At 35.0% G+C, this 14,258-nt stretch overlaps 2 protein-coding genes across 3 annotated transcripts in view; both read right to left on the bottom strand.

Moving 5' to 3' along the window:
* Window positions 1–108: 108 nt before the first annotated feature.
* Window positions 109–2,933, bottom strand: MAX2 (RNI-like superfamily protein). The gene has a single exon (XM_021418208.2). It carries the CDS (start codon window positions 2,359–2,361, stop codon window positions 226–228), a length of 2,136 nt encoding a protein of 711 aa, XP_021273883.1. The 5' UTR covers window positions 2,362–2,933; the 3' UTR covers window positions 109–225.
* A 3,358-nt stretch (window positions 2,934–6,291) lies between these two features.
* The window catches only part of PYR4 (pyrimidin 4), a 14,392-nt gene continuing 6,425 nt past the window's right edge, over window positions 6,292–14,258 (bottom strand). For both annotated transcript variants that reach the window (XM_021418470.2, XM_021418471.2), the window contains 7 exons: window positions 11,576–11,721; window positions 9,282–9,463; window positions 8,889–9,025; window positions 8,316–8,481; window positions 8,061–8,177; window positions 7,644–7,804; window positions 6,292–6,827 (listed from right to left, as the gene is read on the bottom strand). In XM_021418470.2, coding sequence (XP_021274145.1) covers window positions 6,633–6,827; window positions 7,644–7,804; window positions 8,061–8,177; window positions 8,316–8,481; window positions 8,889–9,025; window positions 9,282–9,463; window positions 11,576–11,721 — 1,104 coding nt within the window. In that variant the 3' untranslated portion in view covers window positions 6,292–6,632. The remainder of the gene's footprint in view (window positions 6,828–7,643; window positions 7,805–8,060; window positions 8,178–8,315; window positions 8,482–8,888; window positions 9,026–9,281; window positions 9,464–11,575; window positions 11,722–14,258) is intronic.

Raw genomic sequence — 14,258 nt, 5'->3', positions numbered from 1 at the left:
CATCAGGGTTCGATTCCGGTCCAGGGCTCTCAAAAAATGAAAGCCTTGGCATTAAGTTGGGCAGAAGAAAAAGGGGAGGGCAGGGGAGGGGAGAATGAAATAACAGAGTACGGGTGCACCTTTGCAATTTTATTCTTTTGAAGAAAACCTGGTGCAAAACAAGAAAAAGAAAAAGAAGAAAAAACACCATGGTGTTCTCACTTCTCACCCATCATTGAGGTTATCTCAATCGAGGATGTGCCGACTATTCAGAGCAGCTTCAAAGCGACTACATGAGTCAGCTCTCATTTCCGTGCTCATATCACTCTCTGGTGCCGGATAATAGTCTTCTCGCAGCTGTACATCTCTGAGGTTAGGAATTCTAGTAAGGAACATCATGAAGTGTTCATGAGCCGTTCCATGGATAAATAGCTTCCTAAGCTCACGACATTCGGCGAGTAACCCCGCTGACGGCAGTGATAGACTCCTCTGGTTCACGTCCCTGTCTTGCGGAGGCCAATAATCTAGTTCATTTAGCCTCAAATTCCCAATGCCGTTGAGGTAAAACCTTTCCCACAAGCTTAAATCCATTTGGCCTGACGGTGCTGTGAGTGCATAACCTATGGTTTCACCACAATCTAATTGCATCTTTGACAGCCTAGGGTAGCGTGCAAGGTAGCTCAATCCGAAGGCACGTTCATATGGTTTGGGGCGCCCCCTGCAATCTCCTTCAACCTTTATTCGAATCTCCTCCAACTCGGGGCAGTCCTCAAGTCCTGCCATTGGCAATGGACTGAGAAGCTCAGCCACACCAATCCAAAGAGAAAGGTATCGCAACTTATCCCATTTCTTGCACCAAAATCCATTGACGGCGTTGGTTTCCATGATGTAAGAATCACTACTCAATTCAAAGTCATCAGAGTATTTGCATTTCTTCCTGCTCATGTCTTGATCATACTCATTTCCAGTTTCAGAGAAGCTAAATAAATTGGATGATTCCCCCACTTGATTGAGCCCAAAGCTATGACCAACCTGCTCTGAATCTGAATTCCCAGTCTCCCCCAACCCATCCCAGACACAATCAATATGCAGCCATTGAATCCGGTCACAGATGGGCTCCACGGCTCTCAATGACGCTGCAGCATCAAGATTCTTACAACAAGAAATCTTGACTTCAACCAAAGTATTTCTTAGCAAGCAAGCCATAGTCCTTAGTCCCTTCTCCGTAATCCTTTTACACCCTTGAACCTCAAATCTGGACAGCTTACAACAACCTCTCCCAATAGCAATCAATCCCATATCCGTCAAATCCCCAGAATTCTTAATAGACAACTCTTGCAGCCCCGAACACAAGGCAATCCCATCAAGCGGGGACTCTATCGCCAGACAAACCCCATGAAACTGCCCCAACTTGAGCACCCTCAAATCCTTGCATTTAGAATTCAACATCTCCAAAGCCAACCCTGTGTACCTGACATTCCTACAGACATCGAGCACCAACTCTTGAAGAAACGGAAGCCGACTGAAGAACTCCACCAGTGTTCCCCTGGTGATCATAGCATCCTCAGAAGTAAATCCTTCATTGTCCGGATCACCTCTCACGTCAGCCAACGACGACGTTTCGACCAAATGTAAAAGCGTTAATTTAGGACAATTATTGGCCACAGCCAACAAAGTCTCATCTCCCACGAACCCAATATACCTAGGATCAAAATTACAAGCCACCAAGAAGCTCTTCAAATTAGGACAAGCCGTGGTGATTTCCTTTATGTCCTGAGACTTAAACCCTTCAGTAAACGACGTCGTTAGCAAATTTAAGTGAACTAACGAGGCTGATACCTTTGGGCAAGCTTGAAGAACCGGGGGGAGATCTTCAGTCCAGTAATACAAACTGGACAAATCAAGCCAACACAGATTCTCGCATTGCTCCAACAAACAAACAAAATCGGCTCCGATTGGCCACTGGGTGAGCCGGCGGTGCCACCTCACCAGCTTCACACGCTTCAACCCAGGCCATTGTTGAACCAACATCTGAATCGTGGAAGGCGATCGAGCGTATACCGTCAAGGACGTCACGGCCGGGAAAGCGACGCGGAGGCGGTGGGCCAAAAGCTGAGGATCCGGGAGATGAGAAGAGGAGAGGAGGGAGTGGCCCCAGGGGGACAGCAAGGAGAGGTCCAAGTGAGTGACGGATCTGAAACAGGTTGGGATCATGAAAAGGTCCTTGGCGTTACCCCGGAGCGTGAGGGAGAGGCGCGTGGCCCTTTCCAAGAGCATAAACTTGCGGGAAACGAGGGAAAGGGAGTTCCGGGTGCGGGTGTCGGAAATGGAAGCAAAGATATGGGATAAAATAACGTCGGGGATATCGTGAATGGCGGCCATTCGGCGTAGGCCAAAAGAGGAGAGTGTGTTTTGTTTCCTTCTTCCGCTGTTGGATTTTTGTGGGGGATGCGTTTGTCAGCGTGGATTTTATTAGAAGGGTTAAGGCTAGGGATTGGTGGGATACTTATAGATAGATTTTTCAGAAGAGAATTGATTTGAGGAGGCTTCTGGTTAAAGGATAATGGGATCGGGACGGCACGGGCATGGCCGATCACAGTGAATAAACGGGAGAAGATAGCGAGGGTTATTGCAAATGGTTTTGTCGCGTGTTTTGACCATCTTATCTCCTTTTTCGTGTGCCCGGCGGGACCCGCAACCCAGCCAAACCTCCACACCGCATCTGCGAACCACGTGCGTGTGGATCCCCCGACAAAAGATTTACCCACGCCTCCCCATCCCCATCTGACCTTCTCCTCCATTCATTTTCCCTTTTCCTTTTCTTTTTGTCTTGAAAGATTATGCGGCCTTTGGTACAGTACGAATTCCAGGGAGTGTGAATGATGAAATCATATTTACATTATTTCGGTCATGTAATTTCACATTTTTATTATCACATTCCTTTTAAAACTCATCCAAATGTTACTTTCTCATTGCCGGAGTAGCTAGTTTCTTTTTATTGAAATGCTCAACATCTTTTTATTAGTGATGTGACACTGATTAAAAAATATAAAAAAATCATGTAATGATATAATAGATAGTATTTTAATTAATAATAATTTATTAAATATTAATAATAAAATTTTATTTAATTTAAAATAAAAATATAAAAATTTAATTAAATATAACAAAAATTAAAAATTTATTTAAATATTTTTTGAATAATTCAAATTTTTTTTAAATATTATGTCATATTTGAAATATGTGAAAATTAAAAGTACAAAGTTGAATACGAATTAAAAAAAATAAAATATTTTTAATTTTTTAATTTTTGATCAAAATTATATAAAAATTATTAATTTTTAAAATAAATGTCTTAATCTAAACGATTTTTATATTAAATATAAAACAACTAAAATGATTTTTTCTTTTTGACATTGTTTTCTTTCTCTTAGGCTGGTTGACTGCGTCCTCGGACCACCCATTGCTATCCTACGCTCTGTTGGAGAGTATCAGATTTTGTGCTCCCTTAGGAGCCCAATTGCTCCGATAAGGCTCATTTTTTGAAGTAATAAAAAAATTAATAAAATTATATAATCATAATTTTAAAAATTAATAGAGTAAAATTATTTTTTTAAAATTATCATCTCATAATATTAATGAAAACATTAGTTGTTGACTAGTAAAATATTTTTTTAAGACGAAATACTTATTTCAAAAATTAATGATTTCATTTAAAATTTTGATTAAATTTTAAAAAATAAAATATTTTACCTTAAAAAAGAACATAACTTAAAATATCTTTTCATGATTGCGATGCACGTGCATTACATTAATGGACGTAGAAAAATGAAGAACTCAAATGTAGGAACGATTGAAATTGAATAATAAAGACGTCATAAATTTATAAATTTTGGAATTTGTAGGATAGAAATATTCCCGTGGGATGATGCACTGAAGAGGGTTTTCTTTGCTTTGTTTCCTGTGAGGCAATATGCATCCAGTCGTGCGAAATGTTTCTACTTTTGCATACGTACCATCACATGAAGGATAAGGATGCCTTGGACGATGAAATCTTTCCAATGAACCAAAATTTTGTTTCAACGTGTCACCAAACAGAGCCGAAATGCTGAGTGGGTAATGTAACCCATCAACTAGGAAAATTGCACAGTAGAGAACCTTTGGATAGGATAGGATGTGGTTAAATTTGGTCCAAGTATTCAAAGTGAGTGTGTAGGCAACATAACTCACCAACCGTACAAATTTGATTGAAAACCAAGTTCAACCCTCACGCTATACTATATTACAAGCTACCACTAGGAGCAACTAAGTTACATGAAAAACAAATGGATTTGGTTTATTTCCAACATTGCCTCCCTTAAACCACGTCTTGAAGCTTCACCATGCCAATCAATGACCTGCAACGTGCCCTCGGACGGCCAAAATTACTCAACCATTATCTCATTGTCTTTGACCAGGTATTGAATGTAGTGATTTTGATATGTTTGATATCAAATATGTTTGCTGCAACTCGACTCTTCATCAATGTACTTGCCGATTTACTGTATCGAAAAACCCTTTCACCCTTACTAGCTATAGTTGAATATTTTGGATAATATATAATAGTGTGAAACACAAAAATAGGATGATGCAGACTATATGTGTAACAGTTATAGTTTGAGTGGTCTGTCTGTTGATTTACTTGATTCATAATAAAATGAGACTATTATAAAGGAATTGTGAGACATATTAGAAGTCAGGAATATGATAGAGGATGCAAATTAGTAAACAATTGCTTTCTAGTGATAATTATCAAATGATTAATGATTATTTTGTTATTGAACAATTATATGAAATTAAAAAAAAAATTAATTGATTTAAATAATATTAGATGATTATGGATGAAATCATAGTTTTATCTTTTATAATAAACAAATTGCCTCTATCCTAAAAAAAAATTTTAAATATAAAAAAGAAGAAACAACTCTTGAAAGTTTGAGTAATTATTTTTGAAATGAAAAAAATACAACAAGCAATGATAGAATTTTGATTTTGGTGAAATCAAAGTGCCTATTGAGGAAGAATTGACCATTACATACATCGAAAAGAAGTTGAAATAAATTGTTAACGGGTTGAAATTCAAAAAGAAAAAAAAAAGCGCATGCTTTTATCAAGAGGAACAATGTATTCAATTATTATGAATAGTTTTTGATATTTATAATTTTTTTTATATAATTAAGAGAGAGGAGATTCAAACCTTGTTTTTTAATGCACCAACCAATAAGTCAAATGTTTAAATGTAATATTCAAAATTTATAATTAAATTGTTTGAAATTTAATTATTAATAATATATTTTTAAATATATTTTTTATATAAATATTATTAATATTTTTAAAATATACCCAAATCAATCAAGATAAATAAGTTTGATTTTGATTATATTATAATTTGATCAATTTCAATTAATTCAATTTTTAAAACTTTAAAACAGAATTAACCTAATTTCAGAATTACTGCTTCGCCCAGATGTACTGAAAATGGAAAAAGAAAATTGCTATTGCCTTTTGAGTTGTTTCCTTGTCTACCTTTTACGGGCTTTGGAGACACCTTGGATTTGGCAAAGTCAATATGTCACGTCAAAATTATAATCCAAGAGTCCACCACCTGATCTCGAAAAATAACTCATACATAAAAGAGTGCAGCTCTCAACATATAAAACTTGGAGATATGTTTGATTTGCATAATAGAATAGAATAGGATGGGAAGGGAATAATTATTTTGTAAATATAAAATAAGAAAAGAATAGTTTAGTTCATAAAAATAAATAAAATATGAATTACTATTATAATTTATTTTAATTAAATAGCTTTAGAAATAAGCATTTAAAAATATTTTTTATTATAATATATAATTATTATATTTTTATTTTTTATTTTAATTTTTAAAATATTAATAATTTATAATTAAAATTTTATTTTAATTATAAAAATAAAATACTAATTTTATTTTTTTATTTTTTCTATTTTAATTTTTTTATTTTTTTTTGTTTTTTCATTCTTTTCACCAACCGACCTCTAAAGATATGATTGATATAATGGGGCGTTTATTTGGTGCTCCTTATGGCCGAATCTGATTGTTAGAGCATCAGATTGGTGCTTCTCGCAACTGGATCTAGCCAAGGAGCGCTAGATCAACACTTCCAACGACCGGATATGGTGAGGAAACGTAAATCAGCGTTCCTCACAATCAGCACTTTAGAGAGAAGGAATGAGGTAAAAGATGGGTAGAGAGCAAACGAAAATGTGAAAATTAAAGAAAATAATTTTTAAATTTATTTAAAGATAATTTTGTTCAACAAAAAATTTTGACCTATTTTCCAGCCTTTAATAGCTATTACTGAGGTCCCCAACCAAGCAAACTGTTAAGGTCCTTAAAAACCAAGGAAAAAAAATATCACCGGAAATACTCTTAAAAAAGATTAAATCACCTCTGGTGGGATGACATTATATGAGTAGAGATTCTTAGTCCAAGCTTTGGTGCTCTACTCTTTTATTCAACAACAACAAATAAGTCTTTTCCCACTGCCTGGGATTGACTTCATAAATCAAATTTCACAAGAATACTCTACTATTTTATCCAAAGATATAAAAGGAAAAAAAGGGTAAAGAAAGAATCAAGAGAAGCATGATTGCCATTCAAGTGTTTGACCTGCAGACATAGGGATGATATCACCAAACGAAAATGAGAAGGACTCTGGAACCTTCCATGAAGTCTTTATCAATTTAATCTTCGAGGCATTCCTCGGTAGACCATAAAAGTCTGGTCCATTGAAGCTTGTAAATGCTTCTAATTTATCAAGTGCACCCGCCTACAATAAACAAGATATGACTTGATGTAGATAAAATTGAAATGGCATTGTTCAGCTATCTGAGTATTCAATCATCCAGAAGAAAGTCTTGTATAGATTAACACCAAGAAGTAATAATTGAATTGAAAACAACTGCATTATCCACCTAACTGATTATAAAATACAATTTAGAGAACAGTAAAAGGCTATATCAATGGGAATCTAGGAGCTATTTGGACTTAATATTTTGAAAAATAAAAGCAACAATATATTATAGTGCCCTACCAAGAAAAGAAAGAGGTTCTCTACATGTGTATTTACAATATTTATCATATATTTTACACTGTTTGCTTTTCATCAAACGCTATTCCCAAAACCTGATCCCTTCTGGCAAGATGAATTGGATCAGAAGGAGCTGCATAAATAGGTACAAACTACAAACTACATGCTCAGCAAGCATTATTTCCTACAATCCCCATCAAGTCAATTGTTTTAAAGTTTAATCTAAGCACACGTAGAACCATCTCTAAAATAATCATTTGCTACTTCAAGGAGAAGCATAATATATCCCTCACAAGTTTTGAGCACAGAACTTTCTGCCAACTGTGCTGAATTGTTTTCATAATCTCACAAGAGACGGATGCTAACTTGCACAAGTTAATCAACCAGCAACAAATGTATATCTTCCTATTTGGGGCAGTAAATATCAATATTCAAATGCCTAACCTACCTCCCCTTAATCCCATTAGCAATTGGCTTGTCTCTGTTTCAATAACCTTTGCAGCATTCGTGAAAATGGTAAGAAGAAACTTACAATATAATACTGAATAAAAGTACCTCTTCAAAGACCTTGGCATATAGTGATAGCGCAACAGGGGCATTGTAAATGCCAGCACAACCACAAGCACATTCTTTTCTTTGTCTCTCATGGGGAGCACTATCAGTTCCAAGGAAAAATCTTTTGCTTCCACTAGTCACAGCTGAAACAATAGCCTGTCCTAGGTAAGAGAAGAACACATAAAAGACTGTTAAGACACAAATTTTCAAAGCAATTAGGATGAATTAATCATATAACCAATTTCAAAAACTATAAGCAACAAAAACATACTCCCATATCATAATTACATCATGTTTTACACAAAACTAAGAACTAGTAAAATGAAGCCTAATGCATAAAAGAAGGAAGTTCAACAATCCGTTCACAAAAAGCAGTGCATATTTCAAGTACAGTGGAAAATGTTGAATGGAACATACTGTGGGTTTCTCTTTTGAGTACTGGAAGGCAGTAATTATGTGGCTGCAATCCTCCTTGGAACAGAGCATTTCTATTGAGAAGAAGATGTTGTGGTGTAACAGTTGCAGCCAAAAATCCTAAAGGGCAAAAACAAAAATCTTGTGAGCTACACGAGAAAACAAGAAAGAAATAAAATGAAAGGGATGATTTCATGACTAAAACAAGAAAATGAAAAGTAAATAGTAAAATTCTTCCGTAAAAGCGTTTACGTGTACCTTCTTCACCAGACTCCACAAATCTAACAGCATCTGCAGTGGTAATGTGCTCCATCACAACCTTTAATCTTGGAAGCCTTTGAATTAAAGGTTGCAAAACAGTGTCAATGAACACTTTCTCACGGTCAAAGACATCGACATTAGGATCTGTGACCTCTCCATGAACCTATATATAAAAATTACACGTTAAATTATAAAATGAATTTATCATTGCTGTGAGCAACAGAAGTAAAGTAAAACAGAATGCTTTAGGCTCTACTTGGCTTTCTAATATTAACTCAGACATCACATATATGAAAAAGCAATCTTTAAAACATTTAAATAAAAGAGAGAGAAGGAAGCTGCCCATTAATAAAAACCTTTTAACATTTTACAGATACAGGAATACTCTTGTATATGTTAAGGTACTATATTCATGAGTTCTTTCATACTTCGTAAGCATTAAGGATAGTGTTGCTTGTTCAAGCATTCTAGCTCCTACCACATGCTAGTGCCAACTCATGATCTTTCCCATGTACAAGAGCCTTGTCGACAGCCAACAGTTAACAGTTCTCTTAGTATAGTTGCAATTACCAGTAAAGGCATGTTTTGCTCAACCATCTCTTCAAGAACTGGTAGACATTTGCCAAAAAGATCTGTAACACCATCTTGAGAGTTTGTTGTTGCACCAGCAGGGTATAACTTAACAGCAAAAACAACCCCACTTCTTCCTGTTAACACATTATGTCCATAGTGACATTGAAAATGTAAGATTCAAGTTAGAAGTAAGGAACCAAATAACAAATAAGAAGTCAGTTGTTTATTATAATGGCTCCATCATTCTAAATGAATGACTAAATCAAAAACGACTATAACTACAAAAGCCTCCAACTGCAAAACAACGAGACAGCGAGAGAGAGTGCTTTTCCACATGTTAAACAAATAAAAGGATACCTCAATACCATATTAAGAATAAGCTAGACTTACTAGCAAGCTTGATCTCATCAGGACTGGTTGTATCTGTTAAATACAGTGTCATTAGTGGAGTGAAGTTGCTATCAGCAGGCACTGCTTTCAAGATGGATTCTTGATAAGTAATAGCAGCAGCAGTGGTGGTAATTGGAGGCTTCAAATTTGGCATCACTATTGCCCTTCCAAAGTGGTTTGCACTGCAGGTATAATAGTAATTACATGAAAAATGAAAATCAATAATTGAGAATGTGATCAACAGATAACTTCCCCATAAATTGAAGATGCAATTGAACTCTCTAAGGGTGAGCAAATGGTTGCTTTGGTTAATGCAGTTGAAGATTAGTTAAAACCGAATTAACTGAACATGTAATTTTTTTGGAACTGAAACCAACCAACTGATAAGGATATTAGCTTAATTGAGAAAGCGAAATATGCCATTCAATTCAGTTGGTAAGTTCAATACCAAAATATTAATTAGTAGACTCTCTTAAGCCTAAACCTGATATAAAAAACCCATAAGAGTTTCTTTAGACTGACCTTAGATCAAAGCAAGACATTATTAATCTTTTCTCTTTTTCTCCTTTGGCTTAAATAACAAAAAAGTCCCTAAATGTTGGCCATTTCTTCAACTAAGCCCCTTATCTTTCATTATACCCAAACAAAGCCTTAAACTTTCATTTATACCCAAACAAGCCCTTAATTGTACCTCAAATAAGCCCTTAACCCTAAAGGAGAAAAAACGGCCATTAGACCCAATGCCAGTTGGCATTTTCTATCCACATGGCAACTGATGTGGCCTTTTGTCCTTCCTCTTTTCCTCTTTTTTTCTCTCACCCCTCAAAATGATGTAGTTTTGAGGAGGCTATACAAGCCTTCCCATCTTCTTCTCCCTCTTCCTCTCACTATCCTCACCTTCCCTCTCCCTCTCTCTCTCTAAGATCTACCGAGAATCCAACCATCGCCACCACCTATTGCCGACAGTCAGTGATCGACAATCGACAATTGACGGTTGTAGTTTGTTAGATTCTGGGTTCTAGGTTCTGCCATGTGGGCACATCAGCTACACATGTCATATGCCAAGTGGGCATAAATATCAATTGGCATTGGATCTGATGATGGTTAATTTTTCGTTACGTTAAGGACATAGTTGGGTACAAATCAAAGTTTAAGAGCTCGTTTGGATATAATTAAAGATGAGGGGTACAGTTGATGAAATGGCCATAATTTGGGGTTTTTTTTACTATTTAAGCCTTTCTGTTTTAACTATAAGAATAAGGTAACATTTAAAATGGCTAGTAACTTACCTTTTAAAAAAAAAAATGGCTAGTAACTTTGATGCTTAGTAAAGATTCATGAAGCAGAAAAAGCTACAAAGCAGCAAGGAGATTGAAGATTTTCATTGCAAAAAGTGGAATTGAAGATTTTGCACAAACAAAAAGAAGCAAAAATCTAAAATATGACATTATGAATCTGCAAAAATAGAAAAAATTGGAGAAAATAATGGTTATTGTAATGGAATAGATAACTAGATGCTGAAAAATCTATCAAATTTTTATAATAAATACTGTAATCAAATTTAGATATGAATTAATACAATATGAAACCACAAAAAAAAAAGGGAGTACTTTTTTTGGCCAAAAGGTAGTTCTGTGTAAAGCGAAAAAAAAAGTCTGTTCTTTCTTTTTCTGTTCTAATTGCAGAAGGAATTTATAATGAAGCCTTACAAGAAAGTGACAAATCCAACCAAACCAAAAGCATCTATGATGATGGACTGAAATAAGAAAACAGAAGAACAAAAATGAAAAAAAAAAAAGAAAAAGATTTAACTATCAATCTTAAGATAATGGGAGATTCTGAATTCAATAAGAAAGGAAGAACCGAAACTTAGTACAAACATGCCTACAAGCTGTCACTGATTTCAGGAAACCAGTAGATGTGAGTATATGGAAGGGCTAAAGGATGGGGAGTGGAAAGAGTTGAGAGAGGAACAAAGCCATCAAGTTAGGACCTGGGGATATGGGAAAATGTAAATGCCGATAGTTTCAATTGGCATTCAATAAATAGTATATTTCAAATAATAATATTGAATTTTGAATCGATTACTCGTTTGGTTCAGGTAGATAAATTTCAAAACACTAAATGAAAAACTCAATAAAACTTTGCTTATTTAAGACATTATCTGAAATACTGGCTTAAACAGGCTGTTTAAGCCAAATTGTGATGGTAATTTAACTCACTTCAGTTATGACCAAAAGTTGCACATCATTAAAGTCAACTATGAAAGAATGTTGCTGTTAAGGTAAAACAACCTGTGAGGGGCAACAGCTTGGAGAAGGTCACCATCACGGAGGTGAAGATGCCAATCATCGGGCTGAGTTAGCGTTAGCTCCATCTTTGGTCCCCTGTACTTTGATTTCGTTGACCCCTCAAATTTTGCAGAGGAGAACTTCAATGCCTACAACAAAAGAAACAGTGCAAGTATGAAGGTGAGCAAAACCTTGAAATAGAGTGATGGTCAAACATCAAAGAACAGTTAACGATGAAACCATGTTCACTGAACATAATATATGGTTATTTACTGATAAGAAACTTCATCAAAATCATTCTCTGTTATACAAAGCTAGGACTGAATAGAAATGTGAAATAAGAGATATCGATCATGATAAAGCTACTATGAACCAAACACCAGCGGGAGCAATGTTCATTTCTTTTTTCAGTTATGATTGTTGAAAGCTATAGATGTTAGTTAAAAAAAGTTGAGCTATTGACTATAATTGAAGAACAGAGTATCAGAAGACTATTCATATATAATGTCTTGGAAGAAGCAAGACACATGTTATTTTATTATAGGCTTAGAGTATGTTTTTACTATCTTGCTATTTTACTAGTTACTTTTACCATACTGATGTAATTAGTTAAAGGTTAGTTGTTAGTTATCTTCAATGTTAGTTAGTTGCTAGTTATCTTCAATGTTAGTTAGTTGCTTGTATAAATTCCCCTTGTATTAACTAATTCAGTAATGAGAAATCATTTTCCTCTCAATTGTCTCTCGACCTTTCCTTCATTCTTCTATTGGTTTTATCATTACTTTGCTGATTTTATCATGGTATCAGCGCAATTAGGTTAAGGATTTCAGAACTCTCACTACTTCGAAAACTCTTATTACTTGTTTCTGATTTCCAGTAGTTGTGGCATCATTCTTGGTGAAATTCTGTTGTTGAATCTTGCTGTTCAATCTTGTAATTTCTGAGTTCGTGATGGAAGAAAGTACAGTTGTTAAGTCTATTGTTCTCCAATTCAAGATCCACTGTCACCTTCTTTCTTACACCATTCTGATCATCCTGGATCAGTTGTAATTACCACAAAATTTAGCACAACCATGTTCCATGGAGCAGATCTTTTCTTTTGGCAATTTCAATTAGGAACAGGTTAGGGTTCTTGAATGAAACTATTGGTAAACCAATTATAACAGATTCACTGTTTGATTCATGGACAAGGTGCAACAATTTAATTGTTGCCCAGTTATTAGAGTCAATAATCCCTCCAATAGCTTTCATTGTGTTTTACATGGACTCTGCTGCAGGAATTTGGAACACTTTGAGACAATTTCTCACAGCCTGATGACACAAGGGCATGTAACCTACAATTTACTTTGGGAAACGTGTCTCAAAGAACAAGATCAGTGGATGCTTATTTTATCGAATTAAAGGGAATTTGGGAAGAGATGAGGAATTATAGACCACTGCCACAAAGTGAATGTGGTAAATGCAATCCTAATTGTTTTAAAAGGTATTCAAATCAATATCAAAAGGATATACATTTTAGGCTCTTGAATGGTTCAAATGATTCTTACTTTGCTATAAGGTCACAAATAATTTTATTGGATTCTATTCCACTTTGGATAAGGTAAATAGTATGGTGTTGGGGGAAGAAGCACGAAGAAACTTGCTTTGATACCATGATAAAATCAACAAAAGTAATGATAAAACCAGTAAAAGAACGAAGGAAAGTTTGAGAGACGATTGAGAGAAAAATGATTTCTCATTTCTGAATTCGTTAATATAAGGGGTATTTATACAAGCAATTAACTAACATTGAAGATAACTAACAACTAACCTTTAACTAATTACATCAGTATAGTAAAAGTAACTAGTAAAATAGTACGATAGTAAAAATACACTTTAAGCCTATAATAAAATTACACGTGTCCTGCTTCTTCCTAGACTTTACAGATGAATAGTCTTCTAATGCTTTGTTCTTCAATTACAGTCAATAGTTCAATCTTTTTTAAATAAGATCTGTAACCAAGGTCAACCAATGTTAGATTCTTTTGCTATGGCAGTTGTAACAGATGACAAAAAGAGATTCAAGAAAGATGTCATTTGTTCTCATTGCAATAAGAAAGGCCACTCAAAGGAAAAGTGTTATAGGTTGATAGGTTTTCCTGAGGATTTCAAGTTTAATAAAGGAAAAAATGCATACAAGAGAGACAAGTCAGTGAATAATGTTTCACTCATTGAGGGAAAACAATTTGTTATGGAGGGAATATAGCCTGCACAGGATGATAAGGTTGTTGGAAATAGCACCATGTTCCAAATGTCATTCATTAAGCAGCAAGTTAGTAAGTTGATGAGTCTCTTAAATGAGAATTATATTAATAATGACGATGGTAAGGAAAATCCTACTACCACTCAACAAAGCAAACATTCTTTAGTCAATTCTACATTTGCAGGTATCATTTCTGGTCTCACTTGTTTCAGTAATTCTAATAACCTTCCATCCAAATATCGAAATGTGAATACTTTCATGATTAAACATAATTCTTGGATAGTTGATACGGGGCCCAGAAATCATATTTCTTATTCTTTGAATAATTTTGGTTTTGCTAAACTTGTGTCTAAGGTAGCGTTTGGTATGAGGGAAGTGAGAGCACATTCTTTGCAACGTGCCCAATTAAATTATATTGCAATGTTTGTTTTGTAACAGACCACT

The sequence above is a fragment of the Theobroma umbraticum genome, unplaced genomic scaffold (assembly GCF_002168275.2).
Source record: "Theobroma umbraticum cultivar Fairchild unplaced genomic scaffold, ASM216827v3 scaffold_44.0, whole genome shotgun sequence".
NCBI lineage: Eukaryota > Viridiplantae > Streptophyta > Magnoliopsida > Malvales > Malvaceae > Theobroma > Theobroma umbraticum.
Note: the sequence above shows the minus strand (reverse complement) of the source record. Positions and strands in the feature narration are given on the sequence as shown.